The 13,526-nt window shown below is 38.7% G+C and overlaps 2 protein-coding genes across 3 annotated transcripts; both read right to left on the bottom strand.

Annotated features, from left to right (window-relative positions):
* Nucleotides 1–11: 11 nt before the first annotated feature.
* On the bottom strand, nt 12–5,871 carry LOC137131320 (cytochrome P450 2J2-like). Its single transcript, XM_067512413.1, has 9 exons — nt 5,588–5,871; nt 4,230–4,392; nt 3,816–3,965; nt 2,945–3,105; nt 1,856–2,032; nt 1,640–1,778; nt 1,267–1,454; nt 735–876; nt 12–401 (listed from the first exon to the last, which is right to left on the bottom strand). The coding sequence occupies exons 1-9, from the start codon at nt 5,786–5,788 to the stop codon at nt 226–228; spliced, it is 1,497 nt and encodes a 498-aa protein (XP_067368514.1). The 5' UTR covers nt 5,789–5,871; the 3' UTR covers nt 12–225.
* Nucleotides 5,872–7,298: 1,427 nt separating this feature from the next.
* On the bottom strand, nt 7,299–13,438 carry LOC137131317 (cytochrome P450 2J4-like). Of its 2 annotated transcripts, XM_067512405.1 has the most exons (9): nt 13,163–13,438; nt 11,751–11,913; nt 11,385–11,534; nt 10,503–10,663; nt 9,604–9,780; nt 9,388–9,526; nt 9,015–9,202; nt 8,540–8,681; nt 7,299–8,311 (listed from the first exon to the last, which is right to left on the bottom strand). In XM_067512405.1, the coding sequence occupies exons 1-9, from the start codon at nt 13,361–13,363 to the stop codon at nt 8,136–8,138; spliced, it is 1,497 nt and encodes a 498-aa protein (XP_067368506.1). In that variant the 5' UTR covers nt 13,364–13,438; the 3' UTR covers nt 7,299–8,135. The 2 variants fall into 2 exon arrangements, with proteins under 2 accessions (XP_067368506.1, XP_067368507.1); XM_067512406.1 differs by lacking the exons at nt 11,385–11,534; nt 11,751–11,913; nt 13,163–13,438 and adding an exon at nt 10,996–11,353.
* Between the last annotated feature and the right edge of the window lie 88 nt (nt 13,439–13,526).

Genomic DNA, 13,526 nt, shown 5'->3' with positions numbered 1-13,526 from the left:
AGAGAGGAAAGCACAGCAGATAACTTTTTATAACAAATTTTAGGTTGCAGAAATCACAAGGAACCCAAAGAATATTAATAAAATAACAATTAAAAAATAACATTTCAAAACTGATTTCTCATGAAATAAAGAATAAAACATTTTTTTTTAAGATATAAAGATAGAATAAATGCAGTGGAACACTATGAATTATTGTAACACGAAGACAGTTCAGTTTGGGACAGTTTATCGTGGTTGGACACAGAGACGGTAAGATTTGGGACAGCGTGTGGCTCCCAATCTGAATTCCAGACTGGGCTGCTCTCCGGGGGGTGGCGAGAAGGAAAATCTCTGAAGGAGGGAGGTGAAGAATAGGAACAACTCCATCCTGGCCAGTTGTTCACCAAGACACACACGCTTACCTGAGGAAACACAACACAACATATGTTTATTTCACGCAGATTGGAAAGATTCATTTGATCAGAAAATTATTGCAGCTCTGAAACAACCTCAAGACAAAACTAAGACTCTGATCTGATCCTGACTTTTCCTGCCTTTCACTGAATGATAACTGGGATAGATAACGGATAGATGGATGTTATTGCTACGTAAACACTTGATGAAAAGAAAATAGATGTAATGCTTTTTTTTTTACATTTTAACGATTTACATGTATGGATTATTAATTTGTTATTTAGTAATTTAGTTAAAACAGCTTGTAGCTAACTCTGTAAGATTTGTATCCACTGAATTACCTGCCGAAAAAGGAAGGAAGGCCTCTCTATTCCTAAATGTACAATCCGTATCCAGAAAGTGCTGAGGGTTGAAGGAGTGTGGAGTTTCCCACATCGACTCATCATGTAGGACGGAGTTGAGTGTTGTCATGACCATGGTGCCCTTAATAAATTAGAAAAAGGTTGATCAAATTTGAAATAGAAAGTTGAAAAACATAAACACTTAATGAAACCACCACAATTCCAGAAAATATAAACAAATGTAAAAAACAAAAGTTTATAAATGAACTTTTTGTCGGTTGTTTTGTCCCGTCACAGCTCAGAAACACAGGACTCAATTGTACAACTCAGAGACACAGGAAGGGTTCACACAGTTCATCTTCATGAAAGCTAATGCAAATATTAGCAGTTATGAGCCTGGATGAGGTGTAAAGTTAGCAGACTGTCAGTGGTAGAAATCAGATAGAGAGGAACTCCAGACAGACAGAGAGAAAGAAAAAGTCATAAAGCAAATAAAGCATTTCTTTCTCAAATGTGCATCAAGTAAAAGTACCTTTGGTATTATGTACTTGTTGAGGACGGTGTCTTTGTTTGTCATGCGGATCACACCAAGGGGGACAATGTTGCCCATTCTCTGGATCTCATGGATGACTGCATCAGTGTAGGGCATGTTTTCTCTGTCAGTTATAGAAGGCTGTCTGGATGAACCAACCACAGTATCTATCTCAGCCTGGACTCTTTCTGTTCACAATCAAAACAGGAAACAACACAATTTGGAGCACAGTGTAGACGACTGAGGGGGAAATTATGCGGAACTCTCTTTTAACACAGAGCTGATCTGAGACCATTGACATAATAAACTCATGTCAAGATGTTTCCAAAAAATGCGTGAGCCCGGAGAGATGTTACCTCTCACATACACACACCTTGTATGTGAGGGTAGCAGATCATGTATAACAATCCCCAGTGTAAAGTAGTGGTAGTAGTTTCAGTTCCAGCCCCGAACAGGTCCATAGCGCAGAAACACAAATTGTTCAAATCAAAACCAGAATCTGGGTCCTCCTTCTAAAAAACAAAAAGAGAATCAGTGACATCTGAAAATACAAAAACCACAAACACAATACAGACACAATAACACTAACCTCTCCCATTTCAATGAGGAAGGAGTCAATGTAATCTCTGGGTGAGGAGGGGTCCAGGTTTTCTCTGTGCTCTGTGATCTTGATTTTTATGAAGTCCTTTACCTTCTGTATTAGAGTGACAATCTTCTTGTGAGGTCCAGGTAGCCACTTCATCAACCAGGGTAATGCATTGCAAATCTGCAACGGGTTCACAACTTGAACACAGACTAAGAATTGGAGGAGCCTATATTACTCAAAGTTTTGTGTTTATCTTTTAATTCTGGTCTCCAATAAAATTGTTTTGGACAATTTACAGAACCGAGCATGTTAAGGTGCCCTCACAGTAGGCAAAATGCAAGGAAAGGCCCTTATAAGAGACTCGATACAGTGCCGTAGTGATTGTGTTTTTTATGGGCCCATCCAGATCTTAGCATCTCCCCGCTTCTCTCGAGAAAACATCAATTGGAATTTTTCACTGGCATTTGGATAATTTTGGAAAATAAACTCCACAACAAGCACAAGTTTTGTTTAGCAAGATAATCTTCACAGATGAACACCAATTTTATGTCTTATGAAGTTTAAACACATCCGGGGGTCAGCTGTACCTCAGTTGGTAAGACAGTTGTCAATGGACCACAGGGTCAGTGGTTCAATCCCCTGTCCTGGCTATATGTCAAAGTGTCTCTGGGCAAGACACTGAACCCCTAACAGCCCACTCCCATCCTCAGCTGTGCAGTGGCAGTCCAAGCCCAGTAGAAATATGGGAGGGTTACATCAAGAAAAAACTGTGTTGCGTAAAAACTCTGTCAAACCCACATGCTGACAATGATCCACTGTGGTGACCCTGAACTCACGGGATAAGCCGAACGGACAAAAAAAAGAAGTTTAAACAAAACCACCAGACATAAAAAGCTATTGTTAAACTATAAACAAACTACACCATAGCTGCATAACTTCAGCCTCACCACCACTAAACTTGTAATTTGATTTAGTGCACCACGTCTGAAGAAGCCTTTTGTCTTACAGTGACCTAATAAAGCTTGTGATCGCAGGTAATAAACTGTATAAAGCAGTACAAAGGAAGCAAAGCCCATTACAAAAAAAGCTCACCTGTATCCAAACATTTCCCTGTAAGTACACAATCTCATTTAAGTTCTGGAGAATAGACTGGTACTGTTTGTCACTGTACTCAAATCGTTCTCCAAACACCAGGCAGCAGATGATGTTGGACACAGCATTGTTGATCAGTGACTGGACACTGAACGACTTGCCTGTAACATGAAGAGAAAAAAACACACACACGTATATTAGCAAATTAGAATATTTGCCATTAAATACAAAGGTATTAATGAATAAAAGCACGTTTAATGGTCAGAAAGGGCTGGGTAAAGTTTTATACTATGCTGAATGAAACTTGTTTTGATACCAATTGTATAATCCATTGTAAAAATAAATCAGTAGAAATAATCAACAAATCTTAATTAAAAAAAAACTATGGAGTACAACCTGCAGTTGTCTGTTAACATAAAATCAATTTCTAAAATATCTAAAAAAAAGTACATTATGTATGTGTTTAAGTTTAATGTAACACACCAGGACTGTGGCTGCAAGTGACACAAAACAAGAGCTGACTTGGTGGCTCATTCTTCTTCATTTGCACAGCCCAATTGAAGAAAGTAAAATGATTTAACGTGGATTGTTTCTGTAGCTTCACTAAAACAGCTCATGGAATGGTTCATAGATTAGAAGGCACGAGGAAAGTCTAGAAGTGGACTGTCCACCCTTGCACCACCGTAGATCTGGCTTGACTGCTGATCATTATAACAGCATAACAATAAGCAATGTATGACAGAGAATCAAATGCACATGGCATGACGTGCATGTTCCTGCACTGCCAATGTGGAGCAAAGTAGGAGAGACAAAGAAAGTTCATTAGTTATAAGGTGAATAATTGTGTTAAATGACATAATTAGTTTGGTGCCTTGGTGAACTGCAATGGCCTCAGTGAGATAGCGACACTCCTGCTGGATGTACATCTCCAGGCTAGTCCTGCCCAAACCAAAGTTTCTGAGAGTTTGAAGAGCAAATCTCCTCTGTCGCTTCCATGGATAACCATTTGACGTCACAAGACCTTTGGGAACACAAACAACATTAGACTAGATCATAACAGTAACTTCACCATGCTAACATGCTGTGACTAACTAACTAACTAACGAACGAACGAACGAACGAACGAACGAACGAACGAACGAACGAACTAACTAACTAACTAACTAACTAACTAACTAACTAACTAACTAACTAACTAACTAACTAACTAACTAACTAACTAACTAACTAACTAACTAACTAACTAACTAGAAACCTTTTGAACAAAATGCTACACACACACTACCTTTATTCTCAAACAACTTTTCAAACACCGGTATGATGGGACGATCTGTGTAGTCCTCTCCTCTTTGGACCAGTGCTTCCCTCACAAGCTTGTAACCATTAATGACCACAATCCTTCCACCAAAAAGTCGAAGGCTGAAAACATTTCCATATTTCTCTGCAAACTGAACACACACAACAGAACGGTGTTGACATATTTTCTAGGCATCTCTCATTTCACTTATGTGACCTTTATTTAACCAGGATTAAAAATGTCACAATGGAGCCAGAGAGCTCCATGCAGTGTTATTCTGTTTAAAATTAATTAATATTCTATGTGAAAAGTAACTTGTTGCAATACTTATTATATTATTTATATAATTAGGGTCTGAAAGGCAGCCACAAGCTTGGTTAGTTTGTTGTTGCTTGTTGTAGCTGCTATAGATGATTAATACAGTTTTAGTCATTTAGCCATTGAAGGGCAAAAGTCATCTACCGCAGTCACAGAGGACTCATGTTTGTTGGGGTGTATCTTAACAATGTTCGCTCTATCGTGCTGTCTTAAAAAGTGTTTCAAGAGGTTTGAGACTTACCTACTGCTACCTGCACACAATCTACATGTTAAAATAATATTCTTATGTCCTTTGTCCTGACAAAATCAAAGTAATGTGAATTTTTCAAGCTCCTGAAAGGGTGGGGGTGGGCAAGTGTGATGACTATGAATATCACTTTTTGGATTTCAAATCAAGCATCATAGCATAGACAGGCACCAAAGTTAATATGTTTAATTGTGGTTTTGGCTTCTTATATCTCTTGTGGCAACAGTGTTTATTAGATATAAGGTCCTGTTTCAGTAAAACTTGTGACTGCAGCCGCTTCAGTAATGCAGGATCGATACCACACAAACATTACATGTCCTATAAAGCGATGACCCCTCCAATTACCCAAGATGACCAGTTCCTATTGAGGCCACTAGAGGATGGTTCCTGAAATCCAGCGGCCGCATTCACTTAGATCTCAAACCATAATTAATTATCTTACAGTATAATTTATGGTCTCAGTAAACAATGAGAATTACTCAAATATCTGATGCAAAAATCCAAAGTAGTTACACAGCAGTATTACAATAGAGAAACTGTAAACCAGAATAAAAGCTGGATCATGAGCAGGTTGGAGAGACTTTGCTTTCTCTTTTTTTTTTATTTAATTAATTAAATGTACTTGAGGTCATCTGGATGTGACGCACAAAGTGATGTAATTGGATGGGAAATGTAAACAGGAAAAGACAAACTGTCAGCAAGATGTTTATCTCACCTGTTCTGCACTTGAGACATTTGATTTCACTGACTGAGCTGTGATACTGTACGTACTGACTCATACCTCTGCCAGCTGCAAGTGAAGTCTGGTGGAATCGATGCAGTGAAGGTCTCCAATGACTGGAAGAGCCCACGGTCCTGGAGGAAAGTTTGATGGTACTCTGTTCTTCAAAACATCAGCCAACAGCAGAAAAACACACAGAAATATCAGAATACTCGTGCTGTCTATCCACTCCAAGCCTATAATACTGTACATCGTCTCCATTTGTTAGACGGTGTTTAGCAGCTTCAGTGTTACAGTGATAACGGAGCTGTGACTCTTGACTCTTACACTAAATCAAGGTGGGACTTTGCACCCCCTTCAAAATAAAAGCACACATGCTCTTTGATGAAAGAGAATGACCCAGAACTTTAATAAATACAAAAATGTCAATATCATTTAGTAGAATTCTTCTGTTACTATTGAACTGGTCAAACATCAAAATGTATTTACAAATAACTAGTTTCATGTGAGTTTCCAGCACGCAGTTACTGGGCCAACCAACCTGCCCAGTGTTTTGCCTCTTCAAGTCACTCAACTTTCACTCAACCAGTGGACGTAAATGGCTTTCTCAACATCAGTCATTTAAACAGAGGTCCACATTAATATATGTATTTATGGTCTACTTTTTTAACATTCCTGACCATCCTCAGCTAAATCATCTCTGATTTACACTGTCCTTCGCAGGTAAACGTTAAAAAGTTAAAGCCAAGTGTAGTCAAAAGCGTAGTAGCTGCGTACTGTAAATGTTAGTTTTTAATGTTTTTAAATGTTTTTATGTGACGTCATAGAGTGTGCCCTGTGTTCTGTGGGTTTGAGTATACTCACTTGACGACAAGCTGAGATGGATATCTTTTATTTTGGCCTAATGTGGTTTTAATCATATTTTCTGTCTGTGAGTGGACATGTCCTGTTTACTCCCGCGAAATACTACCACAAATGAATTGTGCAAGTATCATATTACAGCTCCCACTGTTCATTCGAAAAGATATAATGAAAGATCATGGTTCTTGTTAGAACAGTGCGAGGAGGAGGATCGAGGAGAAGAAGAGGAAGCCTGGAGAAAGAGGAGGTGTTCGACTTCGCCTAAGGAAGCACCAGCTAGATTTCCCTTGCCGTTGGTGATAATGGCAAATGTCCAGTCACTTAGGAACAAGGTGGTTGAGCTCCAAGGGAATGTTCACTTTCAAAAGGATTTTAAGGACTGTTGTTTTATGGCATTCACTGAGATTTTGCTCATTCAGAAAGATCCAGACTCCAGTTTTTTTCATTGATGGATCCCCCTTACAACTCTGCTCCAAATTTTATATTTGGTGATTTTAATCATGTTTCATTAAAAACACCCTGGGAAACTTTTATCAGTATGTCTCACGTTCAAGCAGACGGGGCAAGACTCTGGATTGGTACTATGGGTCCATTAAGGAGGCTTTTAAATCACGTCCTTTTCCCTCCCTGGGCTCTGCAGATCATAATTGTGTGAATCTCCTTCCCAATTATAAAACCATGTTAAAGATGGGAAAAGTCCAAACAAAGCAGAGCTGCTTTGATTGTACACACTGGGAAATGTTTAAGAGATCCTGTGAGGACCTGGATGAATTAACTGATGTTGTTTTTTTCTGCACCTTTTTGCAGAGATATGCATGAAAACCATTTCTGGCCTTTAGAACACAAAAGGTAGTACTAGCTTTAATTTAAATAAGTTGATCTCAAACATTGACTCGGCTAAAGCTCTTAATTGTTTTAATAATCATTTTAATGTGTTTGATTTTAGTAAAGTAAAATACAGCAATTAAGTCTTAAATTGCTTGACAATCAGCATTTCTTTGTAAAAGAGAAGGATGTCCAAAAAGAGTTTTACTGCACAAAGGTCAATAAAGGTCATTGACCAGACGACGTCTCTGGCCAGCTATGTGCAAAACAATAAAGTCCAGTTATTCACTACATTTTTAACAGATCTTTTGAAGCACAGCACGTGCCCAGGATTTGGTAGGATGCACTTGTTGTCTCGGTTGCTAAATCTAGCCGGTTTATTTAGTTTACCTGAATAAAGATTGTAGGGTCAGTAAAGAAGTTGCATTAAAAGTAAAAACTTAATTGTGTTCTTAACAAACATTAACTGTCTCATAAATAGGAAAACAAACTGCAAAATTTTTTTTTCTAAGCATTAAACAATATGGTCTCATAAACTGGTTTGCTTCTTTGGTGTGGCACTTCAAATTGTGGTCAGGTGCACCCAGTTTGCTTTCAGTTTTTTGAGATGTGTCTACTACTTGAAACAGAGTACTAAGGGCTGGGAAAGGCATGACATGTCATTGAGGGTTTTCATAAGTATAACAGCAACATCACAAGGTGAATCAGATTGAAGGCGTAGGTCAATATAACTGTATAAAAATTATGAAGTATTTATTCCCTTTCCCAACTACAGTGTTGGTTCACTGACTTATTAGTGACAAATATCATTAATTAAGGTCATTAAGAAGACCTCCCTGTGTGGTTAACACTTGCATACACTCTGCTATGAGTGGGAAAAGTTCCAACTCCAGCCTTGTTTTTCAGTTCAGTTCAGAACAGTTTATCGTGGTACGGCACAGAGATGGGAAGATTTGGGAGAACGAGTGGCTCCCAATCTGAACTCCAGACTGGGCTGCTCTCCAGGGGGTGGTGAGAAGGAAAACCTCTGAAGGAGGGAGGTGAAGAAGAGGAACAACTCCATCCTGGCCAGTTGTTCACCAAGACACACACGCTTACCTGAGGAAACACAACACAACAGATGTTTAATTCACGCAGATTGGAAAGATTAATTTTGATCAGAAAATTACTGCAGCTCGGAAACAACCTCAAGACAAAACTAAGACACTGATCTGATCCTGACTTTTCTTGCCTTTCACTGATAAGGAATATATGGATGGATGTTATTTACAACTTGTAACTTTTAACATTTTGTTGTTTTTTTTTAAATTGTATCCACTGAATTACCTGCTGAAAAAGGAAGGAAGGCCTCTCTATTCCTAAATGTACCATCCGTATCCAGAAAGTGCTGAGGGTTAAAGGAGTGTGGAGTTTCCCACATCGACTCATCATGTAGGACAGAGTTGAGTGTTGGCATGATCATGGTGCCCTGAAAGAAATAGAAAAAGGTTGAGCAAATAGAAAAACAAAACATACCATGAAAAACATAAATTATTGTTTTGTTAGTTGTTCTGTCCTGTCACAGCTCAGAAACACAGGACTCAATTGTACAACTCAGAGACACAGGAAGGGTTCACACAGTTCATCTTCATGAAAGCTAATGCAAATATTAGCAGTTATGAGTCTGGATGAGGTGTAAAGTTATAGCAGACTGTCAGTGGTAGAAATCAGATAGAGAGGAACTCCAGACAGACAGAGAGAAAGAAAAAGCTAAAGTCATACAGCAAATAAAGCGTTTCTTTCTCAAATGTGCATCAAGTACCTTTGGTATTGTGTACTTGTCGAGGACGGTGTCTTTGTTTGTCATGCGGGACAAACCGAGTGGGGCAATGTTGCCCATTCTCTGGATCTCATGGATGACTGCATCAGTGTAGGGCATGTTTTCTCTGTCAGTTATAGAAGGCTGTCTGGATGAACCAACCACAGTATCTATCTCAGCCTGGACTCTTTCTGTTCACAGTCAAAACAGGAAACAACACAATTTGGAGCACAGTGTAGACGACTGAGGGGAAAATTATGCGGAACTCTCTTTTAACACAGAGCTGATCTGAGACCATTGACATAATAAACTCATGTCAAGATGTTTCCAAAAAATGCGTGAGCCCGGAGAGATGTTACCTCTCACATACACACACCTTGTATGTGAGGGTAGCAGATCATGTATAACAATCCCCAGTGTAAAGTAGTGGTAGTAGTTTCAGTTCCAGCCCCGAACAGGTCCATAGCGCAGAAACACAAATTGTTCAAATCAAAACCAGAATCTGGGTCCTCCTTCTAAAAAACAAAAAGAGAATCAGTGACATCTGAAAATACAAAAACCACAAACACAATACAGACACAATAACACTAACCTCTCCCATTTCAATGAGGAAGGAGTCAATGTAATCTCTGGGTGAGGAGGGGTCCAGGTTTTCTCTGTGCTCTGTGATCTTGATTTTTACAAAGTCCTTTATCTTCTGTATTAGAGTGACAATCTTCTTGTGAGGTCCAGGTAGCCACTTCATCAACCAGGGGAATGCATTGCAAATCTGCAACGGGTTCACAACTTGAACACAGACTAAGAATCGGAGGAGCCTATATTACTCAAATTTTTTTGTTTATCTCTTAATTCTGATTTCCAATGAAATTATTTTGGACAATTTACAAAACCGACCATGTTAAGGTGCCCTCACAGTAGGAAAAATGCAAGGAAAGGCCCTTATGTCTTTATGTCTTATGAAGAAAACACAACCGGGGGTCAGCTGTATCTCAGTTGGTAAGGCAGTTGTCAATGGACCACAGGGTCAGTGGTTCAATCCCCAGTCCTGGCTATATCTCAAACAGTCTCTGGACAAGACACTGAACCCCTAACAGCCCACTCCCATCCTCAGCTGTGCAGTGCCGGTCCAAATCAGTAGAAATATGGAAGGGTTACATCAAGAAAAAACTGTGTTGCCTAAAAACTGTGCCAAATCAACATGCTAAAATTGATCCACTGTGGTGACCCTGAACTCACGGTTCACCACAAAAAAAAAAAAAAAGAAGTTTAAACAAAACCACCAGACATAAAAAGCTATTGTTAAACTATAAACAAACTACACCATAGCTGCATAACTTCAGCCTCACCACCACTAAACTTGTAATTTGATTTAGTGCACCACGTCTGAAGAAGCCTTTTGTCTTACAGTGACCTAATAAAGCTTGTGATCGCAGGTAATAAACTGTATAAAGCAGTACAAAGGAAGCAAAGCCCATTACAAAAAAAGCTCACCTGTATCCAAACATTTCCCTGTAAGTACACAATCTCATTTAAGTTCTGGAGAATAGACTGGTACTGTTTGTCACTGTACTCAAATCGTTCTCCAAACACCAGGCAGCAGATGATGTTGGACACAGCATTGTTGATCAGTGACTGGACACTGAACGACTTGCCTGTAACATGAAGAGAAAAAAACACACACACGTATATAAGCAAATTACAATATTTGCCATTAAATACAAAGGTATTAATGAATATAAGCACGTTTAATGGTCAGAAAGGGCTGGGTAAGGTTTACCCAGAGATTCTAGTTGCTGAATGAAACTTGTTTTGATACCAATTGTATAATCCATTGTAAAAATAAATCAATAGAAATAATCAACAAATCTTAATTAAAAAAAAAACCTATTGAGTACAAATTGAAGTTGTCTGTTAACATAAAATCAATTTATAAAATATCTAAAAAAAGTATATTATGTATGTGTTTAAGTTTAATGTAACACACCAGGACTGTGTCTGCAAGTGACACAAAACAAGAGCTGACTTGGTGGCTCATTCTTCTTCATTTGCACAGCCCAATTGAAGAAAGTAAAATGATTTAACGTGGATTGTTTCTGTAGCTTCACTAAAACAGCTCATGGAATGGTTCATAGATTAGAAGGGCACGAGGAAAGTCTAGAAGTGGACTGTCCACCCTTGCACCACCGTAGATCTGGCTTGACTGCTGATCATTATAACAGCATAACAATAAGCAATGTATGACAGAGAATCAAATGCACATGGCATGACGTGCATGTTCCTGCACTGCCAATGTGGAGCAAAGTAGGAGAGACAAAGAAAGTTCATTAGTTATAAGGTGAATAATTGTGTTAAATGACATAATTAGTTTGGTGCCTTGGTGAACTGCAATGGCCTCAGTGAGATAGCAACACTCCTGCTGGATGTACATCTCCAGGCTAGTCCTTCCAAAACCAAAGTTTCTGAGAGTTTGAAGAGCAAATCTCCTCTGTCGCTTCCATGGATAACCATTTGACCTCACAAGACCTTTGGGAACACAAACAACATTAGACTAGATCACAACAGTAAATTCACCATGCTAACATGCTGTGACTAACTAACTAACTAACTAACTAACTAACTAACTAACTAACTAACTAACTAACTAACTAACTAACTAACTAACTAACTAACTAACTAACTAACTAACTAACTAACTAACTAACTAACAACATTTTGAACAAAATGCTACACACACACTACCTTTATTCTCAAACAACTTTTCAAACACCGGTATGATGGGACGATCTGTGTAGTCCTCTCCTCTTTGGACCAGGGCTTCTCTCACAAGCTTGTAACCATTAATGACCACAATCCTTCTACCAAAAAGTCGAAGGCTGAAAACATTTCCATATTTCTCTGCAAACTGAACACACACAACAGAACGGTGTTGACATATTTTCTAGGCATCTCTCATTTCACTTATGTGACCTTTATTTAACCAGGATTAAAAATGTCACAATGGAGCCAGAGAGCTCCATGCAGTGTTACTCTGTTTAAAATTAATTAATATTCTATGTGAAAAGTAACTTGTTGCAATACTTATTATATTATTTATATAATTAGGGTCTGAAAGGCAGCCACAAGCTTGGTTAGTTTGTTGTTGCTTGTTGTAGCTGCTATAGATGATTAATACAGTTTTAGTCATTTAGCCATTGAAGGGCAAAAGTCATCTACCACAGTCACAGAGGACTCGTGTTTGTTGGGGTGTATCTTAACAACCTTCACACTATTGTGCTGTCTTAAAAAGTGTTTCAAGAGGTTTGACACTTACTTACCGCTACCTGCACACAATCTACATGTTACAATAATATTCTTACGTCCTTTGTCCTGATAAAATCAAAGTAATGTGAATTTTTCAAGCTCCTGAAAGTAGGCACTTCCACCTTCCACGCCAGCTTACTGCTGGTGGTGCTGCTAATACTGGGGTGGGCAAGTGTGATGACTATGAATATCACTTTTTGGATTTCAAATCAAGCATCATAGCATAGACAGGCACCAAAGTTAATATGTTTAATTGTGGTTTTGGCTTCTTATATCTCTTGTGGCAACAGTGTTTATTAGATATAAGGTCCTGTTTCAGTAAAACTTGTGACTGCATCCGCTTCAGTAATGCAGGATCGATACCACACAAACATTACATGTCCTATAAAGCAATGACCCCTCCAATAACCCAAGATGACCAGTTCCTATTGAGGCCACTAGAGGATGGTTCCTGAAATCTAGCGGCCACATTCACTTAGATCTCAAACCATAATTAATTATCTTACAGTATAATTTATGGTCTCAGTAAACAATGAGAATAACTCTGAAAATATCTGATGCAAAAATCCAAAGTAGTTACACAGCAGTATTACAATAGAGAAACTCTAAACCAGAATTAAAGCTGGATCATGTCCAGGTTGGAGAGACTTTGCTTTCTCTTTTTTTTTATTTAATTAATTAATTAAATGTACTTGAGGTCATCTGGATGTGACGCACAAAGTGATGTAATTGGATGGGAAATGTAAACAGGAAAAGACAAACTGTCATCAAGATGTTTACCTCACCTGTTCTGCACTTCAGACATTTGATTTCACTGACTGAGCTGTGATACTGTACGTACTGACTCATACCTCTGCCAGCTGCAAGTGAAGTCTGGTGGAATCGATGCGGTGAAGGTCTCCAATGACTGGAAGAGCCCACGGTCCTGGAGGAAAGTTTGATGGTACTCTGTTCTTTAAAACATCAGCCAACAGCAGAAAAACACACAGAAATATCAGAATACTCGTGCTGTCTATCCACTCCAAGCCTATAACACTGTACATCGTCTCCATTTGTTAGACGGTGTTTAGCAGCTTCAGTGTTACAGTGATAACGGAGCTGTCACTACACACAGTTCAGTCAAGCAAAACAAGCAATGTCTTATACACTAAATCCAGTGGGGACTTTGGACCCCCTTCAAAATAAAGCCCATATGCTCTTTAATTGAAGAGAATG

Source organism: Channa argus, chromosome 8 (assembly GCF_033026475.1).
Source record: "Channa argus isolate prfri chromosome 8, Channa argus male v1.0, whole genome shotgun sequence".
Lineage (NCBI taxonomy): Eukaryota > Metazoa > Chordata > Actinopteri > Anabantiformes > Channidae > Channa > Channa argus.
Note: the sequence above shows the minus strand (reverse complement) of the source record. Positions and strands in the feature narration are given on the sequence as shown.